Raw genomic sequence first — 23,131 nt, forward strand, 5'->3', positions numbered from 1 at the left:
TAATCTGGATAAATACAAAGAAAACCACACTGAGGCACATCATAGTCAAACTACTAGAAAACAAAGATAAAAAGAAAATCTGACCCCAGGGCTTGGCAATTTGAAGCCATTAAAACCAGCCTACAACCTCGCCTCTGTCTCCAAGCAGGGAGAGTCTTCCAAACTTAAAGGTGCCGCAACATCTTTTGATGGTGGGACCTGCAGGCAGACAAGTGCCACATACTGGGCAGGATAAGAAAAACAAAGCCCAGAGATTTCACAGGAAAGTCTTTTAACCTGCTGGGTCTCACCCTCAGGGAAAACTGATGCAGGTGACTCCTTCTCCCTGATAGGAGGCCAGTTTAGTCTGGGAAAACCCGGCTGGAGTCTATAATACCTATGTAGACCTTCCTAAGGGTGGGGAGGGAAAAGGTACCATACAAGCAGGGCAAGATACAAGAAAACAAGAACTGAAAAATTCTCCTCTGTTAAGCTAGAGGTCCAGAAAAAGCTGAACTGAAGGTCAAAGAACACATAGACAACAAATTCATCTAGCAAGAAAACCCTAGGTAATAGAAGTGAAAGCAATCTCCAGAATAAACTAATTAAGGTAATTAAACATCTAGATGCCAGCAAAAATTAACAAATCACACCAGGAAAATTGAACTTATGGCCCAGTCAAAGAAACAAACCAATAGTTCAAATGAGATACAAGAACTGAAACAATTAATTCAGAATATACTAATATACATGGAAAACCTCATCAAAAACCAAATCAATGAATTGAGGGAGGATATGAAGAAGGCAAGGAAAGAACAAAAAGCAGAAATGGAAAGTCTGAAAAAACAAATCACAGAACTTATGAGAATGAAAGGTACAGTAGAAGAGATGAAAAAAACAATGGAAACCTACAGTGGTAGATTTCAAGAGACAGAGGTTAGGATTAGTGAACTGGAGGACAGAACATCTGAAATCTGACAAGAAACAGAAACTAGGGGAAAAAATGGAAAAATATGAGCAGGGACTCAGGGAACCGAATGATAATATGAAGCACACAAATATATGTGTTGTGGGTGTCCCAGAAGGAGAAGAGAAGGGAAAAGGAGGAGAAAAACTAATGGAAGAAATTATCACTGAAAATTTCCCAACTCTTATGACAGACTTAAAATTACAGATCCAAGAAGTGCAGCATACCCCAAAGAGAATAGATCCAAATGGATGTTCTCCAAGACACTTACTAGTCAGAATGTCAGAGGTCAAAGAGAAAGAGAGGATCTTGAAAGCAGCAAGAGAAAAGCAATCCATAACATACAAGGGAAACCCAATAAGATTACGTGTAGATTTCTCAGCAGAAACCATGGAGGCGAGAAGAGAGTGGGAAGATATCTTTAAATTGCTAAAAGAGAAAAACTGCCAACCAAGAATTCTATATCCAGCAAAATTGTCCTTCAAAAATGAGGGAGAAATTAAAACATTTTCAGACAAAAAAATCACTGAGAGAATTTGTGACCAAGAGACCAGCTCTGCAAGAAATACTAAAGGGAGCACTAGAGACACATACAAAAAGACAGAAGAGAGAGGTGTGGAGAAGAGTGTAGAAAGAAGGAAAATTAGATATGACATATAAAATACAAAAGGAAAAATGGTAGAAGAAAGTACTACCCATACAGTAATAACACTAAATGTTAATGGATTGAACTCCCCAATCAAAAGACATAGACTGGCAGAATGGATTAAAAAACAGGATCCTTCTCTATGCTGTCTACAGGAAACATATCTTAGACCCAAAGATAAACATAGGTTGAAAGTGAAAGGTTGGGAAAAGATATTTCATGCAAATAACAACCAGAAAAGAGCAGGAGAGACTATACTAATATCCAACAAATTAGACTTCAAATGTAAAACAGTTAAAAGAGACAAAGAAGGATACTATGTACTAATAAAAGGAACAATTGAACATGAAGACATAACAATCATAAATATTTATGCACTGAACCAGAATGCCCAAAATACATGAGGCAAACACTGCAAACACTGAAAAGGGAAATAGACACATCTACCATAATAGTTGGAGACTTCAATTCCCCACTCTCATCAATGGACAGAACATCTAGACAGAGGATCAATAAAGAAACAGAGAATTTGAATATTACAATAAATGAGCTAGACTTAACAGACATTTTTTGGACATTACACCCCACAACAGCAAGATACACCTTTTTCTCAAGTGCTAATGGATCATTCTCAATGATAGACCATATGCTGGGTCACAAAGCAAGTCTTAACAAATTTAAAAAGATTGAAATCATACACAACACTTTCTCAGATCATAAAGGAATGAAGTTGGAAGTCAATAATAGGCAGAGCACCAGAAAATTCACAAATATGTGGATGCTCAACAACACACTCTTAAAGAACCAGTGGGTCAAGGAAGAAATTACAAGAGAAATCAGTAAATATCTCGAGGCAAATGAAAATGAAAACACAACATATCAAAACTTATGGGATGCAGCAAAGGCAGTTCTAAAAGGGAAATTTATTGCCCTAAATGCCTATATCAAAAAAGAAGAAAGGGCAAAAATTCAGGAATTAACTGTCCACTTGGAAGAACTGGAGAAAGAACAGCAAACTAATCACAAAGCAAGCAAAAGGAAAGAAATAACAAAGATTACAGCAGAAATAAATGAAATTGAGAACATGAAAACAATTGAGAAAATCAATAAAACCAGAAGTTGGTTCTATGAGAAAATCAATAAGATTGATGGGCCCTTAGCAAGACTGCCAAAAGAAGAAGAGAGAGGATGCAAATAAATAAGATCAGAAATGGAAGAGGAGACATAACCACTGACCCCACAGAAATAAAGGAGGTAATAACAGGATACTATGAACAACTTTACGCTAATAAATACAACAATGTAGATGAAATGGACAACTTCCTAGAAAGGCATGAACAACTAACTTTGACTCAAGAAGAAATAGATGACCTCAACAAACCAATCACTAGTAAAGAAATTGAATCAGTCATTCAAAAGCTTCCCAAAAAAGAAAAGTCCAGGACCAGACGGCTTCACATGTGAATTCTACCAAACATTCCAGAAAGAATTAGTACCAATCCTGCTCAAACTCTTCAAAAAAATCAAAGTGGAGGGAAAGCTACCTAATTCATTCTATGAAGCCAACATCACCCTCATACCAAAACCAGGCAAAGATATTACAAAAAAAGAAAACTACAGACCAATCTCTCTAATGAATATAGATGCAAAAATCCTCAACGAATTTCTAGCAAATTGAACCCAGCAATACATTAAAAGAATTATACATCATGACCAAGTAGGATTCATCCCAGGTATGCAAGGATGGTTCAACATAAGAAATCTATTAATGTAATACACCATATCAACAAATCAAAGCAGAAAAATGACATGATCATCTCAATTGATGCAGAGAAGGCATTTGACAAAATTCAACATCCTTTCCTGTTGAAAACACTTCAAAGGATAGGAATACAAGGGTATTTCCTTAAAATGAGAAAGGGAATAGATGAAAAACCCACAGCTAATATCGTCCTCAATGGGGAAAAACTGAAAACTTTCCCCCTAAGATCAGGAACAAGACAAGGATGTCCACTATCACCACTGTTATTCAACATTGTGTTGGAAGTTCTAGCCAGAGCAATTAGACAAGAAAAAGAAATACAAGGCATCAAAATTGGAAAGGAAGAAGTAAAACTATCACTGTTTGCAGATGATATGATACTATATGTCGAAAACCCTGAAAAATCCACAGCAAAACTACTAGAGCTAATAAACGAGTACAGCGAAGTGGCAGGTTACAAGATCAGCATTCAAAAATCTGTAGCATTTCTATACACTAGTAATGAACAATCTGAGGGGAAAATCAAGAAATGAATCCCATTTACAATTGCAACTAAAAGAATAAAATACCTAGGAATAAATTTAACTAAAGAGACAAAAGAGCTATACAAAGAAAACTACAAGAAACTGTTAAAAGAAATCACAGAAGACCTAAATAGATGGAAGGGCATACCATGTTCATGGATTGGAAGACTAAATATAGTTAAGATGTCAATTCTACCTAAATTGATTTAGAGATTCAATGCAATACCAATCAAAATCCCAACAACTTACTTTTCAGAAATAGAAAAACCAATAAGCAAATTTATCTGGACGGGCAGGGTGCCCTGAATTGCTAAAAGTATCTTGAGGGAAAAAAATGAAGCTGGAAGTCTCACCCTGCCTGACTTTAAGGCATATTATGAAGCCACAATGGTCAAAACAGCATGGTACTGGCATAAAGATATATTGACCAATGGAATCGAATAGAGTGTTCAGAAATAGACCCTCTCATCTGTGGACATTTGATCTTTGATAAGGCATTCAAGCCAACTCACCTGGGACAGAACAATCTCCTCAATAAATGGTGCCTAGAGAACTGGATATCCATATGCAAAAGAATGAAAGAGGACCCATATCTCACACCCTATACAAAAGTTAACTCAAAATGAATCAAAGATCTAAACATTAGGTCTAAGACCGTAAAACAGTTAGAGGAAAATGTAGGGAAATATCTTATAAATCTTATAATTGAGGGCGGTTTTGTAGACCTTTCACCTAAAGCAGGAGCACTGAAGAAAGAAAGAAAGAAATGGGAACTCCTCAAAATTAAACACTTTTGTGCATCAAAGAACTTCATCAAGAAAGTAGAAAGACAGCCTACACAATGGGAGACAATATTTGGAAATGACATATCAGATAAAGGTCTAGTATCCAGAATTTATAAAGAGATTGTTCAACTCAACAACAAAAAGAATCCAATTACAAAATGGGAAAAAGACTTGAACAGACACTTCTCAGAAGAGGAAATACAAATGGCCAAAAGGTATATGAAGAGATGCTCAATGTCCCTGGCCATTAGAGAAATGCAAATCAAAACCACAATGAGATATCATCTCACACCCACCAGAATGGCTATTATCAACAAAACAGAAAATGACGAGTGCTGGAGAGGATGTGGAGAAAGAGGTACACTTATTCACTGTTGGTGGGAATGTCAAACAGTGCAACCACTATGAAAGGCAGTTTGGCGGTTCCTCAAAATCTCAATATAGAATTGCCATAGGACTCAGCAATACCATTGCTAGGTATCTACTCAGAGGACATAAGGGCAAAGACACAAATGGACATTTGCACACCAATGTTTATAGCAGCATTATTTACAGTTGCAAGGAGATGGAAGTAGCCAAAATGTCCATCAACAGATGAGTGGCTAAAAAAACTGTGGTTGTTTTATTATGCAGCTTTTATATGCAAAAGCTGGAATATTATGCAGCTTTAAGACAGAATAAACTAATGAAGTATGTAACAACATGGATGGACCTTGAGAACATTATGCTGAGTGAGACTAGCCAAAAACTAAAGGACAAATACTGTATGGTCTCACTGATATGAACTGACATTAGTGAATAAACTTGGAATATTTCATTGGTAACAGAGACCATCAGGAGATAGAAATAGGGTAAGACATTGGGTAATTGGAGCTGAAGGGATACAGACTGTGCAACAGGACTGGATACAAAAACTCAGAAATGGACAGCACAATACTATCTAACTGTAATACAATTATGTTAAAACACTGAATGAAGCTGCATGTGAGAATGATAGAGGGAGGAGGGCTAGGGACATAAATGAAATAAGAAAGAAAGATAGATGTTAAAGATTGAGATGGTATAATCTAGGAATGCCTAGAGTGTATAATAATAGTGAAATGTACAAGATACAATTTTAAAAATGTTTTTGCATGAGGAAGAACAAAGGGATGTCATTATTGCAGGGTACTGAAAATAGATGGTAATTAATATTTTAAAATGTCACCTTATGTGTGAGACTAAAGCAAAAAATGTTTATTTGTTAAAAAATTTATATTTTGACTAGTGCATTTCCTAATATAACTTATGTAGATAGTTTGATTGACCGTCATAAGTACTTGGAATCTCAGGTAGGACATGAGATTTTGCTGGTTTGTCCAGAGTGATGCCCTGATGAATCGCAGAGTGATTCAATCAGTGAGGGGAAAAGTATTTTCAAAGCCCCCTTTGGGGAGTGGTGAGAACGGGGAGAAATTCAACTTCCCGAAGTTGAATTCTTGATATTCTCACAATCAGTGTGGACAACCAAAGCTATAGGCTGAGCCCCCAGTCTTGGGGTTTGTTCACATGAAACTTAACCCCAAAAAGGATAGGTCAAGTCTACTTAAAATTTAGGCCTAAGAGTCACCCCCAAGAGAGCCTCTTTTGTTGCTCAGATGTGGCCTCTCTCTCCAGCCAACATGATGAGCAGTCTCACCACCCTACCCCTCTCTACATGGGACATAACTCCCAGGGGTGTGGACCTTCCTGGCAACATGGGACAGAGATCTTGGAATGAACAGAGACTCAGCATCAAGGGATTGAGGAAAACCCTAGAATGAGCTGAGACTTAGCATCAAGGGATTGAAAAAACCTTCTCGACCAAAAGGGGGAAGAGGGAAATGAGACAAAGTGTCAATGGCTGAGAGATTCCAAACAGAGTCAAGAGGTTATCCTGGAGGTTATTCTAATGCATCAAGTAGATATCATCTTGTTATTCAAGATGTAATGGAGAGGCTGGAGGGAACTGCCTGAAAATGTAGAGCTGTGTTCCAGTAGCCATGTTCCTGAAGATGATTGTATAATGGTGTAGCTTTCACAATGTGACTGTGTGATTGTGAAAACCTTGTGTCTGATGCTCCTTTCATCTACCTTGTCAAGAAAGGAGTAGAACATACGGAATAAAAATAAATAATAGGGGGAACAAATGCTAAAATAAATTTAGTTTGAAATGCTAGTGATCAATGAAAGCGAGGGGTAAGGGGTATGGTAGGTATAATCTTTTTTTTTTCTTTCCTGTGTTCGTTTTATTTCTTTTTCTATTGTCTTTTTAATTCTTTTTCTGAATTAATACATATGTTCTAAGAAATGATGAATATGCAACTAAGTGATGATATTGTGAATTACTGATTATGTATGTTGTTTTATTTTGATCCTTTATTTTTTAATTAATAAATAAATTTTTTAAAAAAAGAAAATCTGAAAGCAGCCATAGAAAATCAAAACATTAAATATGGGGGGAAATAAGGTGATTCATTATGGCTGATTCATCATCAGTAATAATGGAAGCTGGAAAACAATGGAAGGACATTTTTAATGTGCTGAAAGAAAAATTATCAACCCAAAATTCTATATTCAACAAAAATACCTTAAAAATGAAGGGACAGGTGCATGGGTAGTTCAGTGGTAGAATGCTTGCCTTGCATGCGGAAGACCCAGGTTTGATTCCTGGACCAAGCACCCGAAAAAAAAGTTTAAAAATGAAGGGAAAATACATTTTCAGGTAAACAAAACAGAAAATTCATTGCCAGCATTGCCATGCATTGCAAGAAATGCTGAAGGAAGTTCTTCAAACTGAAAGGAAATGACAACAGATGGTAATTTAGAGCTACAGGAAGAATGAAGAGCATAAGAAATGGTAAATCCATGGATAAATGTAAAATACTCTATTTTTTCTTCTCTTAATTTCCTCAAAAGGCAATTGATTGTTTAAAGCAAAAATGTGAATACAGAATTGTGAAATTACAGATATGTAAATAGAGAATATAAAAATATATCAATAATAGCACATACAATGGACAATGGAATGTAAAAAGAAGTAATACCATTGCAAGGATTGTACATTGTGTAAAGTAGTACAATATTAACTCATAGTAGATGCTTATAAATTAAGGGTATATATTATAATCCCTAGAGTAACCGCTAACATAAAAATAATGCAAAGCAGATGTGCTAATTCAAAGGAATGGATTACCAAATCAGACACACTCAAATTACATATCTTACTCAGTATCAAGCTTTGCTGACATTTCAAGGATAAAATCAAGCAAGGGGCACAGGTGAAGAAAGAGATACCTGAAATCTTACAGAGTATTTCTCTGACCACAATGGAATGATATTAGAAACAAATAATAATAAGATAGCTCGAAAGACCCCCAAGTATTTCCTCAAATAAAAAGAATTATTAACAATTGTTATTCAACCCTGGTTAATAGTTTTGCTTTTTGAAGTGGTCTAGATTAGCAATTCTAAAGCTACTTTCTGTATATTCTAGACTTAAGCAAATAAGTATATTGAGAATAATGAGAGTCAGGTTTCTCATGTTGGAGAAAGAAGTTACATATATGTAAAGGGAAGGCTGGAATGTACTTTATGGCACTGAATTGGAATTGGAAGTATCAGTATGAAGTCATCATTTTACAAATATAAATAGATACAGAAATACACACACACGCACATTTCCTAGCTCTTTCAGCTGAGAGGACCTGGAAACAATTATATACCACTAACAATGAGCACACCAACAGCCAGATCTTGATTTCTAAATATTGTCCACTAAAGAAACCAAGATTCCATGCTGAAAAGGTTTTTTACAAGACAAGGGTAGAGAAAGCATAAGATGAGCCAGAAGCATCCTATTGTGCTATAAAGTAAAGAAGTGCTAAAGACTCATGGAGACACAGTAAAAGGAACACAGGAGCCAACTCAAAAAGGGTTCCCACTGGCTAAATCTGGGACAATTTGAGTATCAAAATAAATAATGACAGGAATGGATTGTAGCCTATTGTATAAGATAAGAATCCATTAATCATACTGATAAAAGTAATTAAATGCATAAACACAAAAATGAGAGACTTGGGAACACTTTTCCTGACAATTCAACTAATAAATTTGAAAAGATTGGTGGTGTTAGCTAATTATCAATGGCAGCTAAAGCTAGTCCATAAAAATGTTATTAGGAACAGGATATTTACATATCCTCAAAGTATCTCCCCACAAATACTTATTAATTATAAAGTTTAAAACTTTATAATTAATATGGTGGAGAAACCTGGTGAGCACCACCTTAACCAAGTCCTCCAACCTAACATCACCAGTACTGGGACAAACTGACATCATGGGCCTCTGATTTGAGGCACTGAGAAGAAAATACCATCTGTTCTGTGGCTCTCCTATCTAATCATGAAGAAATGTCAGACAAACCCAAATTAAGAAACACTTTACAAACTAACTGGCTTGTTAACTCTTCCAAATATTAAAGTCAAAAATGCCAGAGGAACTCTGGCTTGGATCCTGGACTGGAAAAAAATAAATAGCTATAAAAGAAATTTGAATGTGGACTGTGAATTGGAAAATAGTATTCTAGAAGTATTTTATTTTCTAGATTTAATAAATGTTCTTGTTGTTAGGAAATTGCACTAAAATATTTAATAGTGAAGTAGCATGTTATCTTTACTTTCACAATGGTTCAGCAAAAAACAATACGGAGATATAGGTATGAGAGAGAAAGGTGAATGCAAAGCAAAGAGGGCAAAATTTTAACAGTTGATGAATCTGGATAAAGGATATAAAGGATTTCTTACAATTTTAAGTTTAAAATTATATCATTTAATTTGTACTAACCTGTATTAGAAAAAAGTAAGCATCATATAAATTAGCCCAGTCCCATTAGCTAAAAGACCTAAATTAAAAAGCTGAAAAGAAAGGCTAAGAAATTTTTTAAACACACACCCATGCAAAAGAGGAATTGTGTTTTTAAAAAAAATTTCTTTTTTTAAAACTGCCAAAAAGTTTTAAACTGACAAAATTTCTTTTGTCCCTGCAGAAAAGAATCTAAGGTAGTTCTCCTCCGTAATATCACGCCTCTGCCTGTGGCCTGGCGGATTACCAGTCTGGAGCACCTTGGCGATGACTTCACGGTATCCATGATGCAAGGCACCATCCCTCCCAGAGCTGAGTATGGCCTGCAGGTGCACTTCCAGCCCTCCAAACCCATCAACATCAAGAAGGCTATTAGACTGGAGGTGAGGTTTCCCACATCCCAATACTAGGTCCTCAAAACGTGCACACATTGGGTTCCCAGGCACACATACACCCAGTACCCACGCACACAGCCAGCTCTCCCTGTTATACACTCCCATCTGCTCCTCCTTTAATATCCCCAGGTCCACAATTTCTTTCTCTGCACAAGACCATGAGCTCCAGAAAGGCAGGGACCATGTCTTTTTGGTTCATGGCTAACTTCCCAGCACCAAGAACAGAGGCACTCAGTAGATGTAGAATGAATGGATAAATGGTGCTACTATACCTAGATGAACACAGGATTCCTGATTTCACACCCCCACAACCCCTGTCACCACACCCCCAAACTTCCCTATATAAGATCTCCGTAAACACTGCCACCCTACAACCAGTTGCTCCCAACAGGCACCTGATAACCATCCATGATTCTCCACTTTCCTCACTGCCTCCCCTCCAACCCAAGTCTCTGAAAGTTCTCATCAATTCACTGTTCCATATGGATCTCCTATTCTAACTGGTTTCCCCTGTCCCACTCTTCACTAGGATACAGAGCGATCTTTAAACTGTCCATCAAATCTGCTTACTCTCCTGGCTGACTTTCCATTGCTGCAAGAATAAAGCCCAGAGCCTCACCTGCCCCCGAAGCCCTGCCTGCCTCTAGACCCACATGCATCTTCCTGCCTTGCCCTCACTCACTGGTTCCCATGAGATGTCTCTCAGCACTTTCCCTCTTCAGGTTCCTGGCCTTGCTGAACCCCTGCTAGGAATGTCATCCTTAGACTCTGTGAGGTGCTGGCCCCTGCTTTAGGGTCCACTAAACATCAAGAGCCACACTCCCTCCAAACACTCTAGGAAGGGAGAATTCATTCCTTGCCTCTTCCAGCTTCTGGTGGCTCCAGACATTCCTGGGCTTGTAGCTGCCACTCCAGTCTCTGCCTCTGTCTTCACATGGCCTTCTTCTCTGTGTCTTCTCTTCTGTCTTTTATAAGGACACTTGCCATTAGATTTAGGAACCACCTGGATAACCCAGGATTATCTCATCCTAAAATCCTCAAGAAAGAAAAAGTATTATGTACATTTGCGAGCAGATAATCCATGTTCATTACACTATTTTCCCTTCTGCTGCCAGCCCTTCTTCTTCAGCTCTGTCAGAAGGTGAGCAGCAAAAGAAGGACAGTAAAACTCAAAACTGTCACATTTTCTCTGTGAAACATTGGCAAATTGTTTGATGAAAGAAATAATGATAACTCTGAATTAAAACTTGAGTTTGGAAATTGCTGCAAATTTCCACCTTGGCACCCAAAGCACAAGTAATGGCGAGTTGATAGTTTAGATTCTCATCTTCAAGTTCAGCAGAGAGACAGGTAGTATCTCTGAAGACCCAGGAGATCTGTCCCATGACCCAACGGTTCTTTCCCTTGACAAGCATACCCTTTATTGCCCACTAGTTTCAAGACTCCCTGCTTGGGTCAGGCTGGCAGCTGATACCAGTTTAGGTATTTCCAGGACAGGGAGGGAGGGCTTATCAACAGAATGACAACAGAAAGGACAGTGAGAAACTGGAGACCGTGAATCTTGCTTTTACTGAAGACCTTTTCTCACTGCAACAGGTTTTAGATGCAGAAAATCTTGTTGGTGTTGTTCAGATTGAAAACATCCTGATCTTTGCAGAGTCATATGACATTGCCTTGGACATCACCTTCCCCAAAGGTCTGTTGAACCCTTCAAGGAAAGGGTATTTTTTCCACACATTGGGAGTTGTGTCTCCTTGTGGTAGCATATTTCTGTGTAGATGAAGACAAGTGTGTAGTTGTTGTGGTGGTGGTGGGAAGTGAGGAAAGTTTTGTCAAAAGTAATATAAGCCCCAGAGTAACATTAGCAACATTACAATGAATTTTAACTTCTCTAACTGGAGATGTCAAGGGGTGGTCATAAACATGAAATTTGCAGGGCTATTCTCTGAGCAGTCATTTGAGAGTGAGCACCTCTCTTCTGATAATATTAGTTTTCTGTTGCTGCTATAACAAATTACCAGAACCTTAGTGGCTTAAAACAACACAGATTCATTGTCTTACACTTAGTTAGAAGTCTGAAATGGGTCTCACTGAGCTAAAATCAAGGTGTCAGCAGGCCTGCACTCCTTTCCAGAAACTCGAGAGGGGACTCCATTCCCTTGCTTTTTTGCAACTTCCAGAGGCCACCCACTCGCCTGGGTTCATGACCCCCTTCTTCCATCTTCAAAGCCAGTAACATCCAGACTGAGTCCTTCTTACACTGCCATCTCTCTGGTTCTCCCACTTGGGCTTCCCCCTTCCACTTTTAGGTACCCTTGTGATTACATGTGGACCCACTCAAATAATCCAGGAGTGCCTCTTTATTTTAAGATCAGTTTGTTAGAACCTAATTTCATGTGCTACCTTAGTTACCCTTTGCCACATAAGGAACACAGTCACAGATTTCAAGGATTAGGAAATGGCTATCTTGGCAAGGGCAGGGAGAGGGGGCAGGAAAGGGGGCATTTTTCTGCCTACCACTTTGCCTTAACATCCAGATTAGATTGCTCCCTGTAGCATGCACTTCTCCATTTTCCTCCTTTCCCTGATACTGCTTTCTCTCAAAGACAGTCTTAGAATGTTAGAGATATATGTTTGCTTAGATGTCATTACTCTATGTACAAAGATATATATGGCAGCATTATTTTTAATTAAAAGTTATAAATAATTTTGGTGTCTATCAATAGTGTAATCATATTATAGGAATAAATATTGTAAATTATGGAGCAGCCATATGGTAAAGTATTATGCAGCCATTACGATCACATTTATGAGGAGATTTTAATTATGTGGGGAAATGCTTATAATGTAATACTAAGTAAAGCAACATAAGTTAAATATAATATCCCAAATCTGTAAATGATACACTTTATAACAAAAATAGAAAAAAATACTGGAAGTAGTTTTAGCTAATAGGAGCCATAAAAGGACACTGGTCCAAAGATAGAGAGCCAGAGGGAGCTACCCCATTGAATGGGGCAGTAGAACAGAGTCTGTTATTTGTTTGCCAAAACTCAAGTACAAGAGGCTTTTCTAACCACAAAAAAAACTATTCAAAAAATAGTTCTCTGAAATTGTCACCATGGATTTTCACATCAATTCTAGAGAGAGAGTTGAAGGTTTGTTCCTGTTTCTCTCTCCCATGCCCCCCTTCTGCTCCCCACCCTCGGCCCTGGCCTCTGCAGGTGCTGAAGGAGGCCTTGATTTTGGAATCGTGAAGGTCTTGGAGGAGGTGAAGCAGCCCCTGCAACTGAAGAACCGCGGGAAATATGAGATCATGTTCAGGTAACCCAAGTCCCATTGGGCACATGGCTTCTACATCTACGCATGAAAAATGAAGATTTAAAAAACATCAATCAAGGAAATCTTAAGAACCATCTCTGCTTTTTGCCTCCCTTGGTTTCAAATGAGTGGAATGCCGACTGCTAAGAGGTCAAAAGTTTTCACTCTGCTCTCAACTCTACAGTTTTATAGAGACCATTCAGGGCCCCCTAGATGCACCTAGAGCCCTGGTGGGAAGGCTGGGAGTTGGGGGAGAGAATAAGGTGGGGGAAAACACTGGGAGAGGGGTTAGCAGAGGTTAGGAGAAAAACTTGGTGTTGGGGCCTGGTCTCCAGCTCCCTGGGCCTCCTTTTGGTACTTACCTGTTATATAGTTGGCCTTCTTCATAAGATTTCTTATAAAAACATTTTTAAGAACTGTATTATAGCAAACAAGTGCGGTCTTGTAGAATAGAGACCCAGCTTGTGCTCAGCTCTTGAGATAAAACATGAAACATTAAACAAAGGAGGTTCCTTGGAGAGTAAAGATGGCTTTGGAGCTATGGGGGTGGGGGTGAGTGGGAAGGGTTATAGCTCGGATAAGATCAAACAACATTTGGTTACAGTGCCAGCACTCAGGCCCAATCAGTTTTTATGAAAGGTCATCCTTCCCCAGAATGTTAAGGGACTTCTCCCTTGCAAGCTTGGGATGTATTCAGTGTATTCATGATAGTTTCATTTCAGCTAAGGGAATGCTGAAATTATAAAGGCCCTAGTTGCCATTAGTTGGAGGCAATGAAAATATAAGTTTTAATAGAGATAGATAGATAGATAGATAGATAGATACATAGATAGATAGATAGATAGATAGATGATAGATAGATAGGTAGATAGGTAGATAGATAGGTGAAAGAAAGAGAGAGAAAAAAAGAAAAAACATAAATGTAGAAGAAAGCCACTGTTGTTTCAGAATTAGTGCTGAATGCAGTCTTGCCCATTGGTGAATTTTGTTTTATATTTAAGACAGGGGTGTTAGTTCTGTTCCTTCAGGTTGTGTGAATCAGAGCCACCTTTAGGTTGGATCAGATGATCAAGAGTTTGTTGCTAGGGTATGCTGGGAAGTATGGAAGCACAGGCAGTATACATGTAGCAATTTAATACCCAGGTCTCCTGGAAAGTGGGAATGTCATCTGGTCATCTAGAGTCCCACAATACCTCCAGGTGTTCTGCAGCAGAGGAAAGTCTTTGGTCTATTCTGGTCCCTCTGCCTTTCTCATGATTCAGATTTGCTCTGTGGCTTCTCACCTCACCCCCATCAGGCCATGACCTCCCTTTCCTAAATCTCTGTTACATGGCTTCTGTCCACCCACCCCCACTTTCTGCATCACTGCTCCTGCTGTGTGTGCAGCATTCATACTCAGAGAGAGAATCAAATTAATTTAGCTCGTCTTTATCCACCATCAAGTGTCCCTGTTGAACAGAGTTCTCCTACATGGACACCTCTTCACCAAAGACTAGCCTAGAGATGACTGTCTTTGCCTCAAATGCCAATTCCCAGCCTGCTCAATCCTGGCTAAGGTGGATGGTCACAGAGTACAAAGCACAGTGGCCACTATTATGTATGGTGGTTAAACAGGGCCAGAGGCATAGAAGCAGTTAATGGTTTAGTCCCTCTCTAGCATCTTGGGTTCCCTGGATAATGACTTAAGCTGACTTTTTATTCCTGTCCTTCAGCTTTTCCGTGGACTATGTAGGGTCTTCTGTGACCAATGTAAATTCCATTGTCTCAGTCCAACCCAAGAAGGGCTCACTGACCACAACAGAAAAGCCCACAAATGTCCAGGTGTTTTTTCGTGCAAAAAAGGAAGTGAAAATTGAGCACCAACCCGTCCTGCGTTGCCAAGTAAGAGAGCTCAAGGGAGGGGTGATTTGGTGACTGGATTGTAGGAGTCCTGTGAAAAGGATATGTGGTTTAATCCTTACTTCAAGGGGGTGGGGTGGGAGGAAGAGTTGGCCCTGCTGGTAGCCAGATAAGATACTAGGGTTTGGTCCTAATTACCAGACATCAGTGAGAGTCAGCTGGGAATGTGTGGAGTCATCAGAAATAGAGAGGGCCAGAGAAGAAATGTGCTCCCAGGTATTTGGAGGAGCACCAGAGACAGGAAAGCTGAGTTCAGTCATCAAGTACCAAAAGTGAATGGGGACCTGAAAACAGGAGAAACGGTTGATCTGTGTTGATCCAAGGCAGGCACATAATAAGCCTCACTTATGTAAGTGTTTACTATTATTATTGCTGACACTTTAATATACAGAGAATAAAATAACTAGTTGGTTATGTGTCAGTGAGGAAAGTAGGGAATAAAGTAGTCAGTCATAGGAATTCTAGGGACATGCCGGTAACTGATATCTCCTCAATCCTTCTTTCTTTTCTAGATTATTGAGCCCAGTATTGTGGAAGGAGGTGAGATCATTGCCAGCATCCCAATTAAGATTTCTGTGAATGCAGTGTTCTCCAAATACAACATCAGCCCTTCCTCCATAATCAACTTTGGGGCCTTGATCTGTGGCACTCGTAAAAGTACCACCTTCACCATAGAAAACCAAGGTGTTACTGACTTCAAGTTTGCCCTCTATAGGATGACAGGAGAGAGCCCCATTCATCAAAAAAAAGTGTAAGACAAGATTTACTTAACTCATCCATTCCCTGGTTAATTAGTGCTTTATATTTTATAAAGAGCATTCATATATTCTATCTAAATTGAACTAGTCCTGTTTTGTGGGTGAAGTCACTAAAGCTTAGAAATGGCTCATCCGAGATTATGTGGGAAATCACCGGTACATCTTGGTCATCTCCTGACTCCAGATTTCATACATTTTCCAACTGCTCTTAAATATATGATAAATTTTAGTTTTTAAATGCTTCTGCTTGGGATTGTGTCTGTTAAAATTCTCAAGGGCTTCCAACTTTATTTTGGCTTTCTACTTATTTTTTAAAATCAGAGTACAGCTTTTTTTTTCTTTTTTTCTTTTGCATAAGCAGGCACCAAGAATCAAATCCAGATCTCCAGCATGGCAGGCAAGAACTCTGCCTGCTGAGCCACCATGGCCTGTCCAACATTTATTTTGTAATTTATTTTTTGTGGATATCCTTTTCTATTTTGACAAAGTTTGAATACATTAAAACATTTTTGGTTACATTGTCTAATGTCACCAGTCCATCCTGAGAATTTACCCTTGCTTCTTTAATCAGAGCCAGCCATATTAGACATGCAAGATCTAGGGAAAGTGAGAGCTTCAACAAGTCTGTCTCTACTAAAGCTGCCAAGTTCTCTGACTCTATTCAAAAAGAAGTAAACATCACCAACCAGGTGAGTGACATTTTCCTTGCTCACAGAAACCCAGTCAGGACACCTCCCAACTAGCTCTCGCGACCATATACCATTTTAGGATAGCAGAACGTAAATCTACATAACAGGAATATTAAGTAATTATTTTGAAATGTCATTTTCATTTTAAGATAAGGTGCTATAATTTAATTTGGATTTCCTCTTTTGCCTTAAAACCTGCACTGACTCTTCCTTGCCTTAAAATTAAGTATAAACTTTTCATATCTACTTAATTAAGAATCATTTGTTCATAAGAAACAGAAGCCCATTCAAACTGGCTTAAATAAAAGGGATATAAGGACTTCTTCTTTGGTAGGATGAAATAGTATCAGTGGAGATACCACATGGGAAGCCTTGACTTTTACCCCCACCCAGTGGCAATAAGATCTCTCCCCATCCCCCGCTATCAGAGGAGGCCTAGTATTAAAGAGGCCACTAATTCCCTCTCCTCACCCCACAGTGGAGTATTTACGAAACACACCCACCCCTCCCAGCCAGGGCAGTATTGATTGAGCCCTAGTTGAGAAGTAGTTGAGGCCTAGTCTTTATTGATAAATATTTTACAATTAAATAAATAGAGTTATGGTTTTGGGGGAGAATATAAATTCAAGCAGAATCTCAGTTGCTCTCAACCCAAGCTTCTAACTCCTGGCTTCTGCCTTCTTGCTGGACATCTTGGACGATTAGAACTTGGTGGGCAGCCCAGGCCTGTTCATACCCTTGGGGGGCCTCCATATTGCTGACCAGTCATGCAGGTGCTGTCTTGAACCCATTGCTGACCTTGCCCCTATACCCACTCAACATTAATGAGGAACCCAAGTGGAGAACCTGGACTACTATGCCCATTTGGCAGTAATGAAGTAGTGACCCCCTTACCTTCCTCTGACAAAATGATGTCAGAGAAACCCAGCTCAAACAGAAGGCTTAAGTAAGATCCAAAATGTCATAGAATAATAACCAAAATGTTCATTTTTCCACTGAAAATCACTTGTACAAAGAACCAGGAAGATCTCAAACTGAATGAAAATAGACAATCAATAGATTCCAACATGAATATGACAGAAATGTTATAATTATACAACAAGGATGTGAAAGCAGCAACATAAAAATGCTTTCATGAGCTTATGTAGGTGGCAGAGAAGCTTAGCCTACCTATAGGTATGCCTAAGAGTTACTTCTGGAGGATCTCTTTTGTTGCTCAGATGCGGCCTCAGTCTCTCAGAGCCCAACTCTGCAAGTGAAATCATTGTCCTTCCCCTACGTAGGACATGACATCCAAGGGTGAAAGTCTCCCTGGCAATGTGGGAAATGACTCTCAGGAATGAATCCTGTCCTGGCATTGTGGGATCAACAATTCCATCCTGACCAAAAGGGGGGAAAGAAGTGTAACTAATAAATATCAGTGGCAGACAGAGTTCAAATAGAGTCAAGAGGCTACCCTGGAAGTCACTGTTCCACAACCTCCAGTTAGACATTGCTACCTATCATAACCTGCCAAACCCCAACCAGGACCATTCCAGCCAATCCTAAAAAAACACATAGGGCAATATATAAGATTACACAAGGGTTTCATGCACTACTATAACTTTCCAGAAACCTACAACCTCTAGATGGGTCCCTGAACCAGATAAGTCCTAAAACCTAGAGGGCCCAGCCTCTCCAGAACATCAGATAGTTCCATCTCCCTACCCCATATTACTGACAGACCCTTCCACTATGAAAAAGTTAAAATGGCCATAGCCCAAATACCCCTAAAGAGAGGGACAGAAAGATAGAAGATGATGGTGGAGTTGTACAGAAAAGATAGGATTTAACAAATGAATGTGATTGCTGAATCATTACATTGATATCTCTTTCAGTCTCCAGTGTCTTAGAGCAGCTGGAAGTAAAAACCTAAAATTTTGGTGGTGTAACCCATATCAAACTCTGAAATATGTTCTACAACTAATTGTGGTGCTGTGCTTTGAAATTTATTGCTTTTTTGTATTATGTTATTTTTTACAAGAAAGAAAGAAAAAAAGCTGATTGTGGTGATAAAAAAAATATTTAAGCCTAAAAAAATGCTTTCATGAACAATTAGGATCATGCTTTAAAAAATAGAAAATCTCAGCAAAGAAATAAAGTTATAAAGAACCTAATATAATTTTTGAATTGAGAAATAAACAGTCAAAATTGAAAATTCAATGGGTGAGCTCAACAACAGAATAAAGAGAACAGAGGAAAGAATCAGTGCACTTGAAGACAGAAAAATAGAAATGTCTGTTTTCGTTTCCTATTGCTGCTATAAGAAAAATTACCTCAAAGTTAGGGTCTTAAAGAAACATATATATTGTCTGTAGATCAGAAGTCTGACAGAGGTATCACTAGGCTAAAATCAAAGTGTCATCAGAACTGAGTTTCTTCTTGGAGACTGTAGAGAATTCATTTCCTTCCTTTTTCCTGCTTCTAGAGCAACTTGTATTCCTTGGCTTATGGTCCCTCCCTCCATCTTGAAAGCCAGCAATTGCGGATCAAGTCCTTCTCAAATCACATCACTCTGACCTCATCTATAGAAACATCTTCCACTAACTCTGTTCTGTCTGTCTTTTCCATTTTTAAGAACCTTGTAATTACATTGGGCCCGCTGGGATAATCTCTCAGTCTCATGGTCCTCAGCTTAATCACATCTACAAATCCCTTTTGTCATAAGGTAACATCTTTGTAAGTTCCAGTAATTAGGAAATAGACATCTCTGGGAGACCATTATTTTGCCTACCACTTTACCCAATCTAAACAACAGATAGTAAATAGACAAAAACAAAAAAAATGTTAACAGACCCTCAGGGACCTGTGAAACTATAACTAAGGATCTAATATCCATGTTATTAGTACTCTTGAAAGAGAGAAAAGAGAACACAGGGCTGGAAAAGTACTCAAAGTAATAATAGCTGAAAACTTCCCAAGTTTGGCAAAAGAAAGTAAGCAAACCCCAAACAGACAAACCTAAAAAATCTATGCCAAGACATATCACAGTCTAACTTCAAAAAACTGAAGTCAAAGAAAATATCTTGAAAGCAGTGAGAGAAAATGACACCTTACTATAAAGGAAAAATAATTTGAATGGCAGTGGATTTCCTATCAGAAACCGTAGAGGCCAGAAGAAACTGGCACAACAATTATGCAAATGCAGAAAGAAAATAACTGTGAACCTAGAGTCCTGTATCCAGAAAAAAATGTCTTCCAGGAATGAATGGGAAATCATACATCCTCAGATGAAGGGAAATTGAAAGCAATTTATTTCCAGCAGACTTACTCTAAAAGAATGGCTAAAGGAAGTCCTGTAAACAGAAAGTAAATGGGAAAAAGGGTAAAGGAAGAAAAAACACAGTAACCGAAAATATGGATAAATACAATAGATTTCCTTCTCTTTTTTTGGGTTTTCTAATGTTTGTCAGTCAAAGCAAAAATTATAACAGCATCTGATATGATTCTAAATGTATCTAAAGAAAATATTTTAGAAAATTGTAAATGTCAGAGTGTAAAGGGACGTAAAGGGAGGTGAAGTTTCTATACTTTATTTGAACTGATAAAGTGTCAACACCAATGGACCATTTTAAGTTATGCATGTAATACATAGAGGAGTCACCACTAAAACATAACTTTAAAAAAGAAATAAATTCAAAAACATTATAGATAAATCAAAATGGAATTCTATAGAATGTTCAGATAGCCCACAAGAAGGCAAGGAAAAAAAGAGAGAAAAGTAAGAAAAAATAAAATAATAATAAAATGGAAGACCTAAGTCCTAACATATCAGTTACATTAAATATAAATGGCCTATTTATACAAATTAGAGACAGAGACTGGCAGAATGCATTTTTTTTAATTGACCCAACTACATGCTGTCTACAAGAAACTCACATCAAGTATAATGATATATAGAGGTTGAATATAAAAGGATGAATAAAGATACACCATGCAAACATTAATCAAAAGAAGGCAGGCTCTATTAACATCAGATAAATTATATTTCGGAGGAGCTCTATCAATATCAGATAAAGCAGACTTCAGAGGAAAGAAAATTTTCAGAGACAGAGAAGAACATCATATAATAATAAAGGAATCAATCCACCAGGAAGACATAGCAATTCTAAATATGTAGGCAACAAATATCAGAGCGGCAAAATAAATGAAGGAAGAACAGAACTTAAAGGAGAAATAGAAAATCCACAGTTATAATTGGTGGCTTCAATACTCCTCTCTCAGCAATTGATAGAACAAGTAGACAGAAGAAGATTATCAAGGATATGGAAGACTTAGCAACACCATCAACTAGTTGGATCTAATCAACACTTATAGAATACTCTACCTAAAATAATAGAGTATACATTCTGCTCAAGTGCCCAGGGAACATACACCAAGATAGAACATATCTGCCATCATGAAACAAAGTACAACAAAATTAAAATCATGCAGAATGTACTTGACAACCCCAGTGGAACTGAAGTAGTAAAATCTCATATAGAAAAATTTCCAAACACTTGGAAACTTAACACACTTCTAAATAATCCATGAGTCAAGAGGAATAATCAAGGGAAATAAAAACATACATTGAACTCAATGAAAATAAAAATACAACACATCAAAATTTTTGAGACAGGTAAAGCAGTACAAGGAGGGGAATTTATATCACCAAATGTATACATTAGAAAAGAGAAAAAGTCTCAAAATTGTAATTTAAGCTCCCACTTCAATAATGTAGAAAACTAAGAAAAGAAAGTAAAACCAAAGCAAGAGGGAATAAAGAAATTATAAAGAGAAGAGCAGAAATCAATGAAATTGTAAAACAGAAAAAACAATAGAAAACTCAATGAAACAAAGAGCTGTTGCTTTGAAAAAATCATTAAAATCAACAAACCTCTAGCAAGATTGACAAAGAAAAAAAAGGAAAAGATACAAATCACCAATATCAGGAATGAAACACGAGATTCATTACAGATAAACACTGCAACAACTCTACATGCATAAATTTGATAATCTATATGGAATATAACAATTCCTCAACACAAACTACCACAACTCACCCAGTATGAAGTAGATTATTGTAATAGTCTTATAACTATTAAGGAAATTTAATTCGTAATTTTAAAACTGCCAAAAAAAGAACTCTCCAGGCCCAGATTGGAGAATTCTACCAAATATTTAAACAATTAACACCAATTCTGCACAATGTCTTCCAGAAAATAGAAGAGTAGGGAATACTTCCCAATTCATTTAATGAAGCTAGTATTACCTTGATATGAAAAGCAGATGATGACAGGAGAGAGGAGAAGAAGGAGAAGAAGGAGGAGAGGAGAGAGGGACCAAATGTGTCTGCTATAAAAGCTTACAATCTAGGCCTCTGTTTTTAAGCGTTTTCTCAAGGAGACCATACAAGAATTGCTCTTTCATTTCTGGCTTATTTTGCCCCACCAAATATCCCACAGGTTCATTCACATTGTTGCATGCCTCATGTATTTGTTCCTTTTTGTAGCAGCACAATATTCAACCATATGTATACACTATCATTTGCCAATCTACTTCTCAGTCAGTTCATCCTTCAGCCACCTGCATTCATTAGGCATCATGTATAATGTCCAAAGTCCACAGTCCATCAACACTCTCAATTTTAGATAATTCCATTGTTCCCAAGAGAAAGAGAAACAATGTACACCCTCACCAAATAGGAAATCTAAACCTTCCCTTAACTGTTGCCCCTCACCCCATTATTTATCCCTGCTGTTGCTGTGGTAGTGTGATGTTTTCCTTTTAAACATAGCCATAGCAAGCAATAGCAGTTTTCCCCCTGTACCCTGGACTTAAACACGCTTTGTACACAGATCATACCTTTGAAGTAGTTCTTGCAAGAAGTAATTTATATTTCTAGTGTTAATCAGTGGAACACATAGGTCTGTACAACCCCTTTCAATCTTGTTCACCTTCAATATGGTAATATTACTTATATTACCACTAGAGAACCGCCTATCTGTTCCCTTACATTTTAGTTCAACCTCATTATTTAACTGTTCATCTATCTCTAGCGTCTATGTATCTCTAAGTCCCCTATATTCTGTATTATAAGCCTCTGATTTTACCTTTACCATAGTCATACAAGTGGAGTCATACAGTATCTGTCCTTTTGTGTCTGGCTTATTTCACTCAGCATTATGTCCTCAAGGCTCATCCATCTTGTCATGTGCTTCTGGACATCATTTCATCTTACTACTGCATAATATTCCATCATATGTATATATCACATTTTGTTAATCCACTTGTCTGTTGAAGAGCGATTGGATTGTTTCCATCTTTTGGCAATTGTGAATAATGCTGCTATAAACATCAGTGTGCGAATATCTGTTTGTGTCACTGCTTTCAGCTATTTGAGGTATATGCCAAGTAGTGCTATTGCTGGGTCATAGAGAAACTCAATATTTAGTTTCCTAAGGAACCGCCAAACTGTCTTCCATAGTGGCTGTACCATTATACATT

At 37.9% G+C, this 23,131-nt stretch overlaps 1 protein-coding gene across 10 annotated transcripts in view; it reads left to right on the forward strand.

Annotated features, from left to right (window-relative positions):
- Window positions 1-23,131, forward strand: part of HYDIN (HYDIN axonemal central pair apparatus protein) — a 511,177-nt gene that overhangs the window by 396,114 nt on the left and 91,932 nt on the right. For all 10 annotated transcript variants that reach the window (XM_077132967.1, XM_077132969.1, XM_077132970.1 and 7 more), the window contains 6 exons: window positions 9,729-9,927; window positions 11,536-11,635; window positions 13,164-13,263; window positions 14,973-15,141; window positions 15,672-15,910; window positions 16,489-16,606. In XM_077132967.1, the coding sequence (XP_076989082.1) occupies window positions 9,729-9,927; window positions 11,536-11,635; window positions 13,164-13,263; window positions 14,973-15,141; window positions 15,672-15,910; window positions 16,489-16,606 (925 nt within the window). The remainder of the gene's footprint in view (window positions 1-9,728; window positions 9,928-11,535; window positions 11,636-13,163; window positions 13,264-14,972; window positions 15,142-15,671; window positions 15,911-16,488; window positions 16,607-23,131) is intronic.

Source organism: Tamandua tetradactyla, chromosome 16 (genome assembly GCF_023851605.1).
Source record: "Tamandua tetradactyla isolate mTamTet1 chromosome 16, mTamTet1.pri, whole genome shotgun sequence".
In the NCBI taxonomy this organism is placed as follows: Eukaryota; Metazoa; Chordata; class Mammalia; order Pilosa; family Myrmecophagidae; genus Tamandua; species Tamandua tetradactyla.